The sequence below is a fragment of the Drosophila simulans genome, chromosome 3R (genome assembly GCF_016746395.2).
Source record: "Drosophila simulans strain w501 chromosome 3R, Prin_Dsim_3.1, whole genome shotgun sequence".
Classification (NCBI taxonomy): domain Eukaryota; kingdom Metazoa; phylum Arthropoda; class Insecta; order Diptera; family Drosophilidae; genus Drosophila; species Drosophila simulans.
In genome coordinates, this window is record NC_052523.2 from 21,228,053 (window position 1) to 21,246,840 (window position 18,788).

General features: G+C 50.9%; 1 protein-coding gene across 2 annotated transcripts in view; it reads left to right on the top strand.

Annotated features, from left to right (window-relative positions):
• Positions 1-18,788, top strand: part of LOC6729511 (titin homolog) — a 38,454-nt gene that overhangs the window by 17,873 nt on the left and 1,793 nt on the right. For both annotated transcript variants that reach the window (XM_044923170.1, XM_016177490.3), the window contains 4 exons: positions 9,468-9,506; positions 10,422-10,619; positions 10,686-10,940; positions 11,004-18,753. In XM_044923170.1, the coding sequence (XP_044779105.1) occupies positions 9,468-9,506; positions 10,422-10,619; positions 10,686-10,940; positions 11,004-18,753 (8,242 nt within the window). The remainder of the gene's footprint in view (positions 1-9,467; positions 9,507-10,421; positions 10,620-10,685; positions 10,941-11,003; positions 18,754-18,788) is intronic.

Sequence of the window (18,788 nt, forward strand, 5' to 3'; positions counted from 1 at the left end):
TATGAACTGACTGACTGGCTGGCTGGCTGACTGACTGACTGATTTGGCCCAGTCAAAACGATAGGCGACAATAGTCAGCTCGTTGACCCACATTCGTGGGTACTCCACACTCGCAGCTCCACGATGCCTTGCATTGGGCATTCAGAATTCTTGGAATTTTCATTAACACATGTCCGAGCCGGCGCAGCGGTGCATATGGAAATGGATCTCACTGACAAAGAGGGAAATAAAGTGGAAAAGAATTTTGTTCGGTTTTGTGAATGGACGAGCCAAGGGGAAAGCTGTGGAGAGAGAACCCATGGTGTTTTAAGTATAGATTGCCCCGCCAGGGTTTCTCACCTACTTATTGATTATTACACACAGTCACAAATCGGTAACACTAACAAGCCGGGCCAACAAAACGGCCTAATGGACTCGGGCTCAGACTCCGACTCCGACTCCAACTCCAACTCCTCGGCGGGTTTGATGAACTCCGGCGTGCAGAGTTTCCCAGCAGGGCCTGGTAATTGAATTGTTCCATTATAGATACGAGCATGACTCAACAGATACATTTGTATCTTTCGGTTACGTACATATGTAGTTCTAACTCCGCCGCCGACAGCTGCGAGCCATAAATCAATGGGACTAGCGCAAATGTCAGATGCTATGGCTATTCCGAACCGATATGATATACATATAGCATGTATACTTCACAACAAGTGGCATTTGCGTCATAACAAAAGCTGTAGTCCATCCATCCATCGATCCATGCCAATTGTTTGCGCAGCCATCAAGTTGGATATCCAAATCGATTGGAGAGCTTGTCGAGGGAACTTATGCAATTTCAACTGGCCATCAGCTTGGAGCCTTAATTCAAGCTCAAGCTCAAGGTCGATAAAAACGAGCGACCATCTTCCCAACCGGTAGCCGCCACACATTATCATTATTTTATAAGCCACGAAGTAAAGACGGCAATTTCAATTTGGCTCTGGTCTTTTCTTTTTTCTTATTTTTTGTTTGCCGTTTTTGCTCGGCGGGGCGTTTTCATCAATCAACTTCGAACGTGAGTTCGTTTCTTGTTTTTCTCATGCTTATTAAAGAATCATGGGGGGATGGAAAGAACACCTGCTCTTGGGCTCCTCCAATCTTCCAATCTTCCGATCTTCCGATCTTCGAGATTCTTCTGCTTTGGCTCCGGCAATTGACACCTACACCACTGCGCCGATGATGGTCACTGAACCTAGTCCATCCTTTGGCCAGTGATCTAGCAGCTATCCGATTTCGGCACTCAGAATATACTTTATGTGGCCCATTGCCAGTTTTTGTGATTTCTTAATTTATAGCCAATTACAAAGGCATTAGTGCGCCGCACGAAGATCTCTTCAATACTTTTGTTTATTGCGCATATAAATCGCCGCTTTACGGGCCCCATCTTTATGGCAGTTTTGCGGAAGCATCTAACTTTCAGAGAACCCTGATGATGCTCACCGATGATGTGCCTAATTAGCTTGTATTAACTTCTAGCCAGGCTTCGATGAAACTCCAGCTCTGGCTGAGATTGTGTCTGTGTCCGTGGCTCGAGCCCAACTACACTATGGTTTGATATTAATTGCACGACCCGCTGATGTCATCAGCAGCATCGTCATCATCGGGCCCTCGAGCATAAGCGTTAATCAAGATCCAGTCATCGTCTTAGCCACGCGCATATAATTAACATTTCTGCCACGGACCAGGTTCAATGTCAAGTGGCCCGGCGGATCCGGCTTATCGGGCTTATCGCCGTTGATAGCACCAGGTAATGCTCAATGGTAAATGGTACATGGTAAGGTGGTATATACCACACCATTCCAACGGGATGGTGGATGGTGGGACCCACAGCTTCCTACTCCACCTCCTCGTAAATATTTCATATATGCAAACACCCCGACGACACCGGGGGCCATCCCATTCCATACATTGTCCGAGTCCGAGTCCGAGTTGTTTGCTGTTTACTATTCGCTGGGCAAACAAAAACCGGCCAAAGTCGCTGACCATTGACCGATATGGCAATGATGGCGATGATGGCGATGCCGAAGATGTGTTGGCTGCGTGGCTGTGGAATTTCGTAGCCACTTAGAGAACAAGTACGCGAGCCGGAGATCACGAACTTGCGGGCCAACCCGCACGAACCCCAAAGAACGGGTCTGTCTGGGATTTGGGATTGGGGTTTGGGTTTTCGGTTTTGGAATCCCCAATAACCAATATCGTTGACTACCCACTGGTGGCTTCTGCCGAACGTGAGATTCGCCAATGGGGGGCGGAGAAACTTTCGACAGTGACACAATTAGAGGCCCCCGCCCATCGCCAGATCCCCCGACTCCAGCTCCCACTTCAACTTCAACTCCAAGTCCAATTGACTCTTGGCCATAAATAAGCATTTATGCTAAGCGGCCAGACGACTTTCCTTTCATTTCATTTCGCTTCGCTCGGCCCACCAACGTAGCCTCCCCCAGATGTCCAACTATTTGTCAAAATCGCGCTGGTGTGAAGCCAAATCCGAGCGGTGACTGAAGCGTTACACTGGGAGAAAGTGAGTTTAAGAGAATAAAATATTCTTCTCTTTTAAACCAAGTTCCAAGTTGGATTTTATACCCTCCAAACTTAGTATTTGTTTTTTCCAGTGCAGCTGTCTGCCGAGTTGATATGATAAATTGACCATGGGCTCGAGACACTCATAAAAGACGCATTTGTTCGGCTTAAATGCCCGTACACAGAGCCACTTAGTTGAGCGGCTGATCTGACCCACGCAATTCCCGCGTCTTCTTGAGGGGGCGACGAGGGCAATGACCACGCCGTCAAAGGGCCGCCGAGTTCCAAGATCCAAGAACCCAGTTCCGAGTTCCAAGCGCTTCGCAAGTGCCTCGCTGCACTTGACTCTCCTCCAATTAAATGGCCAGAAGAAGTTGGAGCAGCGTGTGAACCAGAATCGCAGGCGGAAACTTGGAAGTTCGGATTGTTCTTTCCGATTTTATCAGCACCAAATTCTCGACTTCCTGCGACAAGGTCGGGGGCTAATTTCACTTAAGTAAATAGGCTTGCGGTTAACTGGCGGCAATTTGATGTGTAACGGTAACGTGGCCACATCCAGATCGAAATCCACATCCCGAAAACCGAAAAAGAAAAAAACCAAGACCTCAGTCATGCCGAAATTACAATTGCAATTACACAATTTGGCTATTAACGCCTCGGCTCTGGGAGTCGTCGTCGTCGTCATCATGCCCCTCGTGCACCTTTCACCTTGACAATGAAATGGTTTCCAATGATTGCTGTAATTTCTATTTGGCTCGGAGAAACCCACAATGGCAGTTGGAAATGCAAATGAATATCTTGCTGTTTAGTAGAGCAAAACGCTATACGTAATACAATACCAGTTGGGGGATTTCTCAGGGCGATAGCGCACGATACAGACACCTCCATCTCAATGGGGTCTATAGCTACCTACCTATATGTGTGTGTGGATGTGGATGCCATAATCATGGCTCATATTATGTATGCTGCTGCTATATTTCCCTATTATTGTTTGATGTCATTGAACTTGAACTTGTCGTGGTCGCCGGCAAACGCCAGTTGGCTATTTCTGTTTTGGCATTTTATGCAATTTCTCGGCGTGAATATGCTAATTCGGATTTGTATAACACGTTGTCGGACCAAAAACGTGTTCGAAATGTTAATTAAACGGCAAACACTGGTGGCTTTTATTCATATTTATGGCAATTAGCAGCCCCGTGACCCAATTTGCCATTTTGTCTCTGCTAATTGCCGTTTATGACGAACGGACTCAGCTGGAACCGGACGGATTTGGATGGGATTGGATTGTTGATTAGGTTGGGGTCGGAACCGGACCCTTGCCAACATAAATGCACCTCGGCTGGGCACTCAATTAGACATTCTGCCTGGCGCCAGTTGCTAAACGCCGTCTAAGATGGTCAGCACGCTAACAAGCCCAAAGACAAGACAATGATGGCCAACTGATGGTGATGTAATGGAGACGCAGAACTCGGAACTCCTGACAGCCTGGCCAGGGAGGTGAAGTTTTCGGTTCGCTGGATGCCCAGAAGCTACACTGCAAAAGGAAGTTTGGTTTTGATAGCAATCTATTATAGTATCTTAAAGATCCTATTCACAGTTTAAATTGCTAATTTGGGATTATATCGCATATTAGTAAGCAACTAGTTTCTTACTACTGGTCAAGCGCCGAAAGATGGTGATACTATTTGTTATTCATTTACAAAGCTTACTTAGTTGCCCAGTTAAATAAATCTGCGTGTAGCAGAAGTGTAGTTAGCAGACGAGACAAGCGAAGTTGGCGTGTTAGAATTCATTTTGACACTATTAAGACAAAGGCTTCTCGGGTAGCTGATCGTAATTAGCAAAGATAGAGACCTAGAGCAAGATCTACTATACACAGGGAAAGATGGAAGAAGGGAGATCTCGATCGCAGGTGCAATGACTTGGCCGCCTGGGAGCGTTCTCTTTCAATTGTGTAACCCTAGCCCTACCATCTAGCCCTAGACCCCTCCGTACTAGCCATATTCTAACGCCCTGGTGGGGTTCAATCAACTCGCCTAGCTGGCTGGCACCTTTACGCATGGCAACCGCCAGCTATTCAGCTCCAAAGCTCCATCTCCGATCCGAGGCGATCCCGTCTGCGACTTCGAGACGGGTCATGCCAAGTCAGACGCTCTCGCTTGAACTAATACTTTGTATAATTATCGCTTTGCTGATCTCCTCTGCACATGATGTATGGAGTGCCCGTGCGAGCTAGCTGGGCCATTGAGTTTTATGGCTTTCGGCTGGCTGTGGGACACGCAGCTTTCTGCAACGTGGAACCTAGAACCTAGAACCTAGAGCCCAGAGCCCAGAACTGAGAACCCAGAACCTGCACTATCTCCGGTGTCCGATCATTAGCTAAATGCCGTGCCAGCGTGGGAGGAGATACCAGATACCATATGGTTACTAGATACTGAATGTTAGATACAAATCGAGGGAGACACACAACCGGGAAACAAAAGTCAGCGAGCAATTAGCTCCTCGAGTGGCACTTAATTGAATCGCTTTTTTTTCCCGGCCAGGAAGGACATCGAGTCGTGAGAGTTTTTCCAGTGCAAATTAATAAACAGTTACGCATGCGCGGCGGAAAACTTGTTGCGCTAGCTGATTGCCTGGGCATCCATCACCTGTCGGTGGAGCAACTTTAGCTACAGCTCCAGCTCCCAGCTCCAACTCCATCGCCAGCTTCATCTGCAGCAGCAGTATCTGGATCTGCATCGGAATCTCCCGTTGGTCGAGCCTATTATTTCGGCAATTGCTGTAATCAATGCGCTGTTATCAATAACAGCTAGCGGTGTAATAATTGACCGGGTAGCCATGACTACTCCACCCCACTTTGGTGGGGGGATTGGGGCCATAAGAATTTGTCTAAACAAAATTGCGCAAATAAAAATTATGATATATTTGAGCCCACCAATACACACAGATTCTCCAGAGACGGAGCGTAGTGATTAGCCGAAGTCAGGGGAGCACTGACAGGCGGACAGATTGATTGCTGGCAGTAGGGGAGGAGTCTTCATTAAAGCCATGCAAAAGCCATCAAAACAAATCAAAGCCAGGACACTCGAGCACCCTGGGCTGCGTTTTAGGGTACCTAGGCAACGAGGCAACCAGGGACTGTGGGAAAGAATGCTGGGCTGGGGCTCGACTCCTCCCTTAACTGCTTAATTACAGCGCCCAAGGCCAGACTCATTATTATCTATTAAGCAGTCAGGAGGAATACTAGTTGCTGCTGCTCCATCGACCTGACTAACTGACTAACTGACAAACTGACAAGCATACCAGGCCCTGACTCTCTAATGACATCGGGTAACCAAGCAAGCCAGCCAGCGCAACCAACCTACCAGCCAGCCATAAATATGCATATGAGATGGGCTCGGAGGACCACGAGCCCATGGGACCGCCTGCAATTACAATGTCCACATATAGACGGACCAAATAGGCCTAGACCCCGCCGATATCGCCCTAGCCATAGTCATAGCCTTAGCCTTGGTAATTGTTTCATATGCACGCCGGCAGCAGATGGAGCAAGAACAGCCTTCGACTGGTGCAATTTTATGGCATCCTCAGTCCCAATCCCCAATCCGCAATCCTCAAGCCTCATCTCCATTCGCGGCATCATGACCATCGGGCATAATTTACTTAGAAGGAATCATGGCCCGGCCAAGCAGCCTCCTCCAGTTTGGTAATAAAACACAGCGTCACGCCAAGGTAGCGCCCTAGCCAGCCTTCTAGGTCTTTTTAGCCTTGCGCAACTGCGTCCAATTTGGCCGCAATCGAGCAGCAAAAGATGCAGCAGCATCAGCAGCAGCAGGAGCAGGAGCTTCGATGTCTACATTGCTACCTTGTCGCCGACATAATCATGTTAAATTACTCGCAAATTCATTTGCTTGGAAGGCCTCCTCCGCCGCCTTCCTGTTGCAGCAGTTGCAGTTGCATTGTTAGGGCGCCTGCTGATGTTGCTAGTTGCTGCTGCTGCTAGTTGCTGCTGCTGCTGCTGCTGCTGCTAGTTGCAAGTTGCTGGTGATGCGGCTGCCTGGCGGCTGCTTTCAGCATTGATGCATGGACATGATACGGGGATGGAGAGCCTGGGCTATGCTCTTGGTCTGGTCTGGTCTGGAAGGCAGTCTGTTGTTAGCTTGTCGCTCACTCCATATTGATCTGCTCGGCATTATGGAAATTATGTGATCAAGGCCAGGGAAAATGGAAATTGTTTCTGCAATGGAAATTTGCTGGCCAGAGGAGTCTGGCAATTACAGATCGATTTATTGCTCCTCTGCCAGCGGCTTTGTTATTTCTTGCCTCTTTTTTTCCCTTATTTTCTTATTTTTTTGGTTGCATCTAATTAGAAGCCAGATAAACGCAGGCAGGCTGGGTGAGAAATTGCTATAGGATCCAAGTCGTACTCCACCCATTCCTATTACTCTTTTCATTCCTGGATGGAGCTGGGGATGGAGATGGAGATGGAGGTGGGTGTGGTCAAGAAGTTGCTGATGTTGCAGCTGCGGCATAGCGGTAAAAACGCATTTGGGGACAACAAGCCGGCAAAGATTTGTGTTTATTTTGTAATCATTGAAATATTTGTGGCATGGCAAATATTTTCACTCGCGCCTGCATTTCCGCATAGCCAGTAGTTAGTTGGTTAGTGACAGTGGGGGATGTGGGAAAAGTATACGGCTATCAACGGGAATATTTTTGGGAAAACTTCCACTTTTTTTCGCATCTGCCCCGGGCAACCAGGTCCACCTACAGCACTAAATAATAAAGCGTAACCAGCAAAAGGCGTGCCTGACTCGGGGTCTCGGTTTGGGTTCGGGTGGAAACCATGGACCATGGGAGCTAGAGTGACTTTGGTCCGAATCCCAGAGTCCCAGAGCCGGAGCACCTAGGCCTACTTATGTAAGTAAGGCTGCCAGTGCTTGTGGCTCGTATTTTATGGTTTGTGTACACATTTTTGCACACATGCGCGCCGGGTCATTCAACTTGTTGTGGCAGCAATCCATGGCCATGGTCAGGTGGGTGGGGAGAGCAGGCGGAGCAGAGGGAACTGGAGGAGCGGAGGCGGTGCGCGCGCGCTTTCCTAGAATAAACAAAATGCACGACTTGGCCGAGAGCCGCCAACAACTTTGGCTTTGGCCTGGCCCGCTGCTTGAGCACACGAAGAAGCCGCATTGCACTGGGAGAAATCTTCTCCCATCTTCTCCAGAAATTATTAAACTCAAATTACTAGAAACTTGCCAAATAAGTTTAGAAATCAGTATTTATATCAGTTCAGGTCACACACTCTTATAACCCGAACTTCTACACTAACTGGTTAACCAGTTATTTGGCTCAGTGTGCTGCTGTTGCATCCACATCAACACCAGCCACATGCAGCACATGCAGCAACAGCAACAGCAGCAACTTGGCTGACTAACTGACTGACTGACTTCTGTTTGTTGGACCGACACGACCATGTTTGATGTGTACCATAGCCATCATTATCATCATCATCATCCGCGCCAGCCGCCGAGCAACTCAGGCGTCCCCATCGTAATGATGATGTATGTATATATGCGGCTTGTTTTACTTGTTGCACTTGCGCAGTGCAAAATTGTTGCATAAGCTTGCAGTGGGGCCTGCAACTGGGGATTGTCTTGGCCTACCAGTTGCTGCCACGCCGGCCACATGATTGACTCCCATTGCCGCCAAGTCCGCGGCCAAATTCTTCGCACTGCCAAGGCTCAAGTTCGGTCAAGTGGTGAGCGAACGGGGGAAACATACCCCCTCCCCCTATTTGGGATCTCCCGATCCCTCGCCGGCAATCCTTAACAGTTAATGTGTGAATTTTTATGCGTTGCCAGGCTCCGAAGAGTCGTGTTGTTGTTCTTACCGCATAAAATGTAATTTACATCCGTTAGCTTCGAGTGAGATGGAAATGGTGCCCCCATCTTCTCCAGCTCGAAATTGCTACTCTGATTTGTGGCTGCCGTTCGGAGGCGAGAGTCGCTCGTCGGGATTCAGTATTCTAGATTCTGGACTCCAGCCTCCGTTGCGGCCAAATTCATGCTTATGAGCACTTGCCGTTAGGATTTTCATTGTTGTTTCGCCAGCAATTTGTTGCCAAATTGTATGGGCCAGTTCTTGGCCTTCTGCCTTCTGCCTGCTGCCTTCGATTTAAATGTGGATCTGGGCAAAGAGCCGAGTCATTGGCCCAACTGGCCACCACCCCACAGGTATGCGGAAATTAAAATGTGAAATATTCGAGAAATTGTCAACCCTTCAACTGGACGCAATTAATCAAAGTCGAGACCGCCAACAGCAATTCATAAAACAGCAATTTGTCAAATCATTTCTGCCGCAACAAGTGGCAGCAACAGCAGCAACAACAACTGGCCTTCCTGGCCAACTGTCAGCTTAGACAATTTGTTTGAGCCATTTTTGCGAGGGGGCCAGTGTGGTGCTGTGGGACACACGCAGGCAGCGCTTCTTGGCCAGAATGGCCGCTACCTGCCACGTTTCCAGCTGGATGCAGTGCTGCGCCCTGGCTGGATGTTGCGGCCAGGCTGCATTTTGATTATGTGGTAATAACACGTTGCACGCACACAGCCAAGCCAAGATGTTGCTGCTGCAATTTGGTGTGGCTCTTGGCTCTTGGCTTTTAGACCCTGTTATCACGCCGGGCGAGGCTATCGAGCTGGGCAAACGTGGCCAAACCTACGCAGCTCCCTGGCCAATTTCAATTGCATGCTGGCACAATTAGAGTTCGGCATTCGCGCGGCAATGGCAAATTAATTTATTATGGTCATGGCGATGGCTAACGGATATGGCCATCGTAAAATTCCCGCCATAATGGGGGAACCTGCAACTATGGCATTTCATTAAATAATAAAGATTCCCTCTACCTTCTCTCATTGCAGCCCCGGTCCAGGAGTACACGGAGATCCAACAGTATTCGGGTAAGTCGGAAAGCCGCTTAACTACTCTAGCCATAACCGTCCAACAAGAGGAGCCTAATAAAAATGCATTCGGATCTGTTCCACTTTATGGTGATTGCCATTTCGCCAAACAATGCGGATGTGAACGATCTATGGCAGCATCCCATTTTCATATTTACACGGTGTGCCCCACCTGGTCTTTGATCTCTTATCGATATTATAATAATGTGATTGATCCGCTGCCCAAATGGCTAATTATAATAGCCACCCAGTTGTCGTAAGCCGCTAATCGCTGCCCAATTATCGCTGCCATCCGCTGTCATAAAGCCGCATTAGCCGAGGTGTGAAGAGGCACACACATGGCGAAGACAAATGGAAACATAAAGAAATAAGCGCTGCCTTTTTATGAGACACGCTGAAAAACGTGAGCTGGGCTCCGCGCTCCATACCCTTACCCCAAACCCAACCCAAAGATTTCAATCAAAAAATGGTCTAGCCGGTTCACAGAAGCCGGGGAAACTGCGGCGCTTAACGTGTTAATGATGTGATGTGGAATTTATTGCGGGTGGAAGCCACTAAATTAGGCAGCCAGCTCAGTCGAAAAGAAGTAGAAAAAAACCACTCACTGGACGTGCGCATATTTTAAGATAGTTGACTTTTGTTTAACGACACTGATGAGTTATAAAAATTGTCAATAGCGCCGTGTATTATGACAACCAAGTGGCGCTAAGCCGAGATTTATGGCCCAAACGACACAGTAGCACAAATCTCATACTATAGTATATAGTATAATACGGATGGCCCGCTTGCATAACTAATGCCTGCGCTGGAATGTATTAGCCAGAAAGAGTTGGCATTGTTTGGAGCACAGATTCCCAGGCTTTGGCCCCGATAACCAGGTCTCACTCTCGAATTATGTATATCTTGTACTTGCAGAGGGATGCTACTACAACTATGCGCATTACCAGGAGGGCGACCGTATCATGACCAATGAGCCGTGTCTGAACTGCACCTGCCACAACCGCATGCTGATGTGCTACCTGCGCGTCTGCCCCTTCACCAAGCCCATTGGCCACGATTGCATCGTGGAGAAGCGGGAGGACCAGTGCTGCCCCATCATCACCTGCCCGGAAGGTGAGTTCCCTTAGCAGGAGAACCACTTGCGTTTACACTCTACTGATGACTCTTCCTCCATTTTAGTGCCCGTGGACGTGCCCTACCACTCCCCGGAGCCCGGAACCGAATTGAGCATTCCCGAGAAGTTCGGCTGCAGCATTGAGGAGAAGTTCTACCCGGAGGGCGCCCAGGTGCCATCGAATCCCAATAAACCTTGCGAACTCTGCTACTGCATCAACAACCAGACCAAGTGCGTCATGCAGGAGTGCACTCTGCACGTGGACGGCTGCCTGCCCATCTACAACAAGGGTTCCTGCTGCCCAGTGCGCTACAGTTGCGGTAAGTTTCGACCACATATCAAATTGGGATTCCCCAGCTAAGAACTTTAAATCTTCGCTTCAGACCATGAAAACGAGTTGGACTTTGTGGACCAGTCGACCACGACGACAACCACTACGGTGCGTCCCACCACTGGATTCATCCTGGCCAGCACCATGACACCACCCACCACCACTGACTGCATCCACGATGGCGAGATCTTTGCGGATGGAGCCTCCCTGAAGGGCAAGAATGCCTGCGAGCACTGCTACTGTATGCGCGGCGACATCGTGTGCGCCGTGCAGGAGTGCGAGGTGCCCATGATGGCGGCCAATGGAAAGTCCTGTCGCGCAATGCCAGCAGCCGAGGGCGAGTGCTGTCCGAGCAACTACGTCTGCGAGGACGACAGTGCCACCACCGAAATTGTTGAGATCACCACGCCAGAGAGTGCTACTTCGGTTCCGGCCAAGGGCATTCATGCCGAGATTCCCAAAGAGGATGTGGATCTGCAGGAACACATCGATGACGAGGATAAGAACAAGGAGACCGCCACAATTCCTTCCGCCGAGCTGGGCAGCGGTGAGGTTGAGGAGGAGGAAGAGGAAAGGGAGCAGGATAAGATCACCACGGTTGCACCTGTGCACGTTACGGACGAAAAGGACTTCTCCTTCGAGCCCGAATCCTCCACCGCCGGCATTCCATCGGATTCCAGGATCGATTTACCATCGTCCACCGAAGAGTCCAAGGAATCATCCACTGAAGCTGCCGAAGAAGATATCGTTAAGATCGTCACCACTCCAGAGCCTGAGGGTAGCGGCGAAGATGATGTGCCTAAGCCTGCCCAGATTCCCGAAAAGGAAATCACTGAAGATGAACTCATTAAGGTCAGCACCTCTGCTCCAGCCAAGGCCAGTCCTGAAGAGGAAGTGGTTAAGGCCACCACCTCGGCGCCAACGGAGGAAGGCGTTAAGCCAACAACCGCCGGAACAACTAGCGAGGAAGAGGAGGAGGGCAAGCCCACACCTGCAGAGGAAGGAAGCGGTGACGAGGAGAAGGATGTCAAGGTCACTGCAGCTCCAGAGGAAACCGAAGATGAACCAAAGCCCACTTCTGCCCCAGTGGCAAGTGATGAAAAGGAACAGGAGCCCAAGCCAAGTGAGGGTAGTGGTGACGAAGAGCTGGATGTCAAGCCCACAACAGCTCCAACGGCAGGTGAAGCGGATAAGGATGCCACTCCAGCTCCCGAAGAAAGTGAGGAGCAGGATGAAGGCAAGTCTACTGAAGCTCCAACCTCAATCGATGACGTTGAGCCAGCCAAGCCAACTGAATCCTCTGAGGAAGCTAGCGGCGAGGGAGAAGATGTTGCAAAGGAAACCACACCTGCTGGAGAAGCCAGCATTGCTGGTGAGGAGGAGATCGTTAAGGGAACCACACCAGCTGGAGAACCTAGCAGTGAAGGCGAAGAGGAGATCGTTAAGGGAACCACTCCTGCCGAAGAATCCAGTAGTGAAGGTGATGATGAGCTCGCCAAGGTCACCACACCTGCCGGAGAACCTAGCATTGCTGGAGAAGAAGATATTGCCAAGGAAACCACACCTGCCGGAGAACCTAGCATTGATGGAGAAGAGGAGATCGTCAAGGTCACCACCCCTGCTGGAGAATCTAGCAGTGAAGGCGAAGAGGATCTCGTCAAGGTCACCACCCCCGCTGGAGAATCTAGCAGTGAAGGCGAAGAGGAGATCGTCAAGGTCACCACCCCTGCCGGAGAATCTAGCAGTGAAGGAGACGAAGAGATCGTTAAGGAAACCACCCCTGCCGGAGAACCAATCAGTGAAGGCGAAGAGGAAGTCATCAAGGCCACCACTTCAGCACCCAAGTCCGACATCGAAGGCGTCAAGGAACCTGAGACAGCCACAGAAGTACCAGCAGAAGAAGTCGAGGACTTCGCCAAACCAACAACGCCAATCGCTGAGGCTGAAGAAGAACCCATTGCTGGAACTCCTATTCCAACTGACGGTATCAGTGGTGAAGAGGAGATTGTTAAGGGCACCACTCCAAAGACGCTCGAGGAGCAGCCAGAAATTAGTGAAGAATCTACCGAGGTGCCAGTCGCTGAAGGCGATCTTTCGAGCTCAACCAGTGCTCCAGCAATCGCCTCCTCGACCGAAGGTGTCCACGATGCTGCAATTGAAACGACTTCCAGTGCACCTGCCCGGGCTGGAGACAAGGACGAAGCTGCCACCACAGTGCCAACTGCCGAAGACAAAGACGATGAAGAGATTGAACAGGATGCCACAGACTTGCCAGTCGAGGATGTTGTCCAAAGCACAACTGCAAAGATCACAACCACCGAGCAGCCCAAGGAGGAGACCTCTACTGAGGCTGAGGACGCTGAAATCGAAGTTACTACTAGCAGTCCCGTCGATAAGCAAGAGGTACCAGAAGCTGAACCAACAGACAAGGATCATAAGGATAAGGAAGATGAACAGACTGCCACTGATTTGCCAATCGAATCTGATGTTGTGCCACCTGTTGTCGATACCGATGCTACTACGGGTCAGCCTGAGACCAGCGATGAGACGGCTACCGATAAGCCACCATCTGTTTATCTGCCCCCTGGTGGAGAGAAGGATACTGAGAAAGAAGACGGAACTACTGCTACGGAGCCCTCTGTTCAAGAGGAACCATCTAAGCCTGTGGATATCTCTCCAGTGTCCCAGGAAGTTCCTTCCAGCACTGCTAAAGTTGACAATCGCAACGACTTCGAAACGGAGAAACCAACCCTGCCACCAAGTGGCGAGGATCAGAGCTCTGAACCCATGCCCGCCATGGATCTGCCCGCTGCTATTCCTGGCGAAGGTGACTGTTTGGTGGAGGGCAAGACCTATGCCAACAACACCATCGTTCCCGCTACCGCAGCCTGCGACGTGTCCTGCAGATGTATCAGCAGCCTCGTGGCCTGCCAACAAATGGAGTGCAAGTTGCCCGAGAACCTGGAGAAATGTACCGTGGCTGCCGATCTTCTGGATGGTTGCTGTCCCACTTACATTTGCGATGAGAGCATTGAAAGTGCTGAAAAGGATGAGGAATCTACCGCCAAGCCCGACGATAAGATCGACGAGGACGTCTCAGAGATCAGCACTGAGGAGATTCCCAAGGATGTCATCATGCCTACTGGCATCACTGAGCAGCCTCTATCTCATGTCAAGCCCGATGAAGAGATCCAACCAGTGACCTCGGTTCCTCAACAGGTTGATGAATCAACGACAACTAAGGTTGATAAGAAACCAATTGATGAATCCGCTGAGGATAAGAAACCAATCGATGAATCAGAGGAGGACTTGAAACCAATTGATGAATCCGAGGAGGACAAGAAACCAGTTGAAGAATCTGAAGAAGATAAGAAACCGGTTGAAGATTCCGAAGAGAAGGAGAAGCCATCGCCGGCTGTCACTCCAGCGGGTGAGATTGAAAAGGATTCCAAGCCCGAGGACGAAAAGAAGACTGATGGTGACTCTGCGTCGCCCACTGAACAGCCAGAGGCTACAACTCCCGCCCAGATTGCCGAAACTGCTGATGATAAGCTGGCCACCACATCTGCTCCCGTTTCTGGTGAAGATGAGCTCAAGCCTGCCGATGAAAAGAAACGCACTGAGACAGCGCAGATCCCAGATGCTGAAATCCCTGCTAGCACCGCTGAGCCCGAGACCTCGACTGAGCTACCTACTGTTGATCTTGACAAGAAACCAGAGGAGGATTCAACTAAAGCCACCGAGGCGCCTGAGTCTGATAAGGTTCCTGAAGTTTCGACCAGTGCTCCTGCTGAAGATGAGTTTGAGGAGTCTGACAAATTCACGACTGTCGCTCCACCAAAGATTTCCGCTTCTGACGAAACAGAGCCCGCTGCTGAGGAAGATCTCGTTCCTGCAACCTTTGAGCCCATCGAAAGCGAATTTGAAGTCAGCACCAAGAAGCCAGCCGTGCAAGGACCACCACTGCCCACTCTTGCTCCGGCTCAGCCAGAGAAGAAACCAGTCGATGAAGAGGATTCCACTGAGGCTGATATCAGCACCGAACCAAGCGCTGAAGTTGAAAAAGAAACGTCTGGAGAAGCATCCGAGTCGGACAACAAAATCAATGCTGGTTCTCCTACTACTCCTGTTCCTGTTTCTGCTGAAGAGGACAAGACCCCAAGCACTGAGAAGACTGTCGAGGCCGACGACAAGTTCACCACTGTTCCTCCAGTTGCTAGTGATGAAGAGGAGTCCAATTTGCCCAAGCTACCACAAGATATCTTTGAAGAGGACGTGCCTGCTGCGGTTACCACCGCTGCTCCATCGAAGGACGACGGTGAACAGAAGCCAGTCGAAGTTGAAGAGCAACCGATCGAAGATGGACAAAAGCCTATTGATGACGAAACCTCTACACCTGCTTCATCTGAAAATGAGATTGAGCCTGAATCTGACCGTGCAACCACTATTGCTCCTACTAAGGAAGAACCTTCCGAACCATCCACTGGTGCTCCTACTAAGGATGAACCTGCGGAACCATCCACTGATGCTCCTGAGTCTGATGAGAGCAAGGAAACGCCTGAGTCCGAAGTGCCCACAACTGTTGCTCCTGCTGGTGAGAAGATTCCAACAAGCAGTATCACTCCCGATGAGGAACCAACTGCCACTTCTGCTCCTCTTGCCAAGCCTGATGAAGATGTAGAGAAAGAAACCAGCACCGAAATACCCACTGACACTCCTGCATCGTCTGAAGAGGATGAGGATTCCTCTACTGATCAAACCCCATCTGAGGTGCCAGAAAAGAAACCCGAAACTCCCGCACAGACTCCAGAAGAAGAAGAAGATATTGTTAGCGCAACTGCAGCTCCAACGACCTCTGATGAAGTGCCCGCTGTCCAGAGGCTGCCTGAGGAAGTCCTTGCTGAGATTCCGCAGCTCTCGACTGAAACTGGAATTAAACAGCAAGACGAAACAACTGGTGCACCTATTGACCGCAAGGAACCCAATGTTACTGAAATCGATGAAGAAGCCACCACAGTGGCTCCTATCTCCGAAAAGGATGAGAAGCCAACTGAGGAAGAGAAACCAGTGGAGCAGAAGCCAACTGGAGAAGAGCCATCCGAGGAAGAAGAGAAGGAGAAACCCATTGAACAGGATGTATCCACTGAGGGACCAGCATCTACCGAAGCTTCTGAAGATGGATCCACCGAATCGTCTGAGGAAGTTAAGCCCTCGACTGAGGGAGATGTTGCCGAGAAGCCTGAGGACAAGCAGCCTTCTTCGACTGCCCAGGCTCCAGTTGAGACAATTCCCGAAATCTCCACTGAACTGCCAGCTGAAGAGGCCGATGCCGAAAAGCCCACAAGCGAGGCTCCTGTTGACGCCGATGAAGATACCTCCGCTCCATCCGACGAGAAGATTCCCTCCGTTTCTGGCGAGGAAGTCGAGAGCCCAGAAGTCACAACTGCATCACCTCAAGCTGCCGAAGAGGACGAACTTAAGACACCTGCGGAGAGCGAACCATCTTCCACTGACAAGGTACCAGAAACTGAAGACCAGAAGCCCGAGGACGAGATCAAGGCTGAGGAAACCCCTGAGTCTGCTACCCAAGTGTCTGATGTGGCATCATCTACATCAGCCCCAGTTGCTGGTGGAGACATTGAAAAGGACGAACAAGCCACCACTGCCTCGCCTGACGAGGAGGAGGAGGAAGAGATCAAGCCAACCATCGCTCCAGCTGCTGAAATTCCTCAACCATCCGAGAAGGAGCCCGTGGATGAGCAAGAAGTGGAATCCGGAACCAAGGCCTCCCCAGCAGAGTCTGACGAGCAGCCCATTGATGAAATTGCCCCTGCAACATCTGGACCCATCGATGAGGCTTCCACAGCCGTTCCTCCCAAGGAGGAGTCCACAACCGCTGGTAGCGCAGCTTCGCCTGCTGTCCACGACGATGAAATTAAGGATGTCACCACCGTGCAACCAGTTGCCGTTGAGAAGGAAGTGGCTGCTCCTCAGGACGAAACGAAGACATCCATTGATGTGTCGACCGATTCTCCCATCACCCAAAATGACGAGAAGCAAGACAAAACCGAGGCTCCAGTTGCACCCACCACTGTTGCATCGCCGGCTGCTGATTCTGCTGTTGATTCTACTACTCCCTCAGTGGAGGTTCCATCTGCTGTTGAAATCGACACGAAGCCAATGGATGAAATCATGTCCCAGACTATTGCTCCCCATACCGCCGATGAGGCTGCGTCCACGTCCACTGAAGATGAAGACCAGTCTCCCGTTACTGTGTCTCCTCAGGATGCTGACAAGACTCCAGTTTCCGCGACTCCCCAGGATTCTGATAAGACTCCGAGCTCAGAGGCTCCCCAGGATGCCGATGAAATCCCAGCTACAGCGACACCTCTTGACGAAGACAAGATCCCAGCCACTGTGGCTCCTCAGACAGATGATGAGGTTCCAGCTACCGCAGCTCCTCTTGATGAAGACAAGATCCCAACTACTGCGGCTCCTCTTGATGAGGATAAGATCCCATCCACAGCAGCTCCTCTTGATGATGACAAGATTCCTGCTCCAGTTAGCCCCGTTGTTTTCGATGTGGAGCCAAGCAGCGAGAAGCCTGCTGTATCTGAGTATGATGGTGAAGTCAGCACCGAACCACCTGTCCATGATGTGGAGACCAGCACTGATGAGCCTACTGCTGATGCCAAACTGAAGCCACCTACTTCTGCCCCTGCTACGCCATCTGAATCTCCAGTCACAGAGGCGGAGATTGTGCCAGAAACTGCAGCTCCAGAGCTTGAAAAGGAGGTGCCAGATAAGGCCACGGAACAACCTGAGCTTGAGAAGGAGACTCCAGAGAAGGCCACCGAACAACCTGAGCTTGAGAAGGAGACTCCAGAGAAGGCCACGGAGCAGCCAGAGCTGGAGAAGGAGGTGACAGACAAGGCTACAGAGCAGCCAGAATCGGTCGATGAGAAGACCACTCCGGAGCCAGTCGTTAAGCCCAGCTTGGATTCCGCGGAGGAGGATGAAGAGTCCGTTGAGTCCGAGGAGGAATCCGCTGACAAGAAGGACAAGAACAAGGAGACAGAGGAGGATGCTGACAAGAAGCCAGAGGAGCCTGAGGTACCAGCTGTAGTTTCGGAGATTCCTCAACCAAGTGAAGAGGCCGTACCCACCACTGGTCACCCACTGTTCCCGCACCTTGCCAGCAGCACCACGACGGCGCCAGCCATCGACGACCGCGTGGGCGAGGAGGATGAGGAGAACACCACTGTCAAATTGAGTAGCTCCACCACCACCAGCACCACAGAGGCTCCAGTGACCAGCGCACCATCGACGACGACGGTGGCCAGCCAACAGCAACAGCCGATTACCCCGCCGCCCTACGGCCACGCCCCCGAGTACGAGGATGAGTACGACGAGGAGGAGGTCTTCGGACCCGGAACATGCCGCTACGCCGGCAAGCTGTACGTGTCCGCCCAGCAGATTCCACGTGACGATCCCTGCGACTTCTGCTTCTGCTTCCGAAGCGACATCATCTGCTTGCAGCAATCGTGCCCGCCGCCAATTGCCGGCTGCCACGAGGAGCCCATCTCCGGCTTCTGCTGTCCGCGCTACGAGTGCCCCGTGTCCATGGCTGCCGTGCTGAACATCACCACGAGCACCACCACCACCAGCACCACTCTGCCGCCCCACTTCCTGCACTATTCGCACGGCGAGGCGGTGAAGCACACCGGCTGCTTGATCAATGGCCGTTCCTACCGCGTGGGCGAGCAGATCGAGTCCACGAGCGGTCCCTGCATCAGCTGCACGTAAGTACAATACAGCGAAGCCACCTAGCACTGGG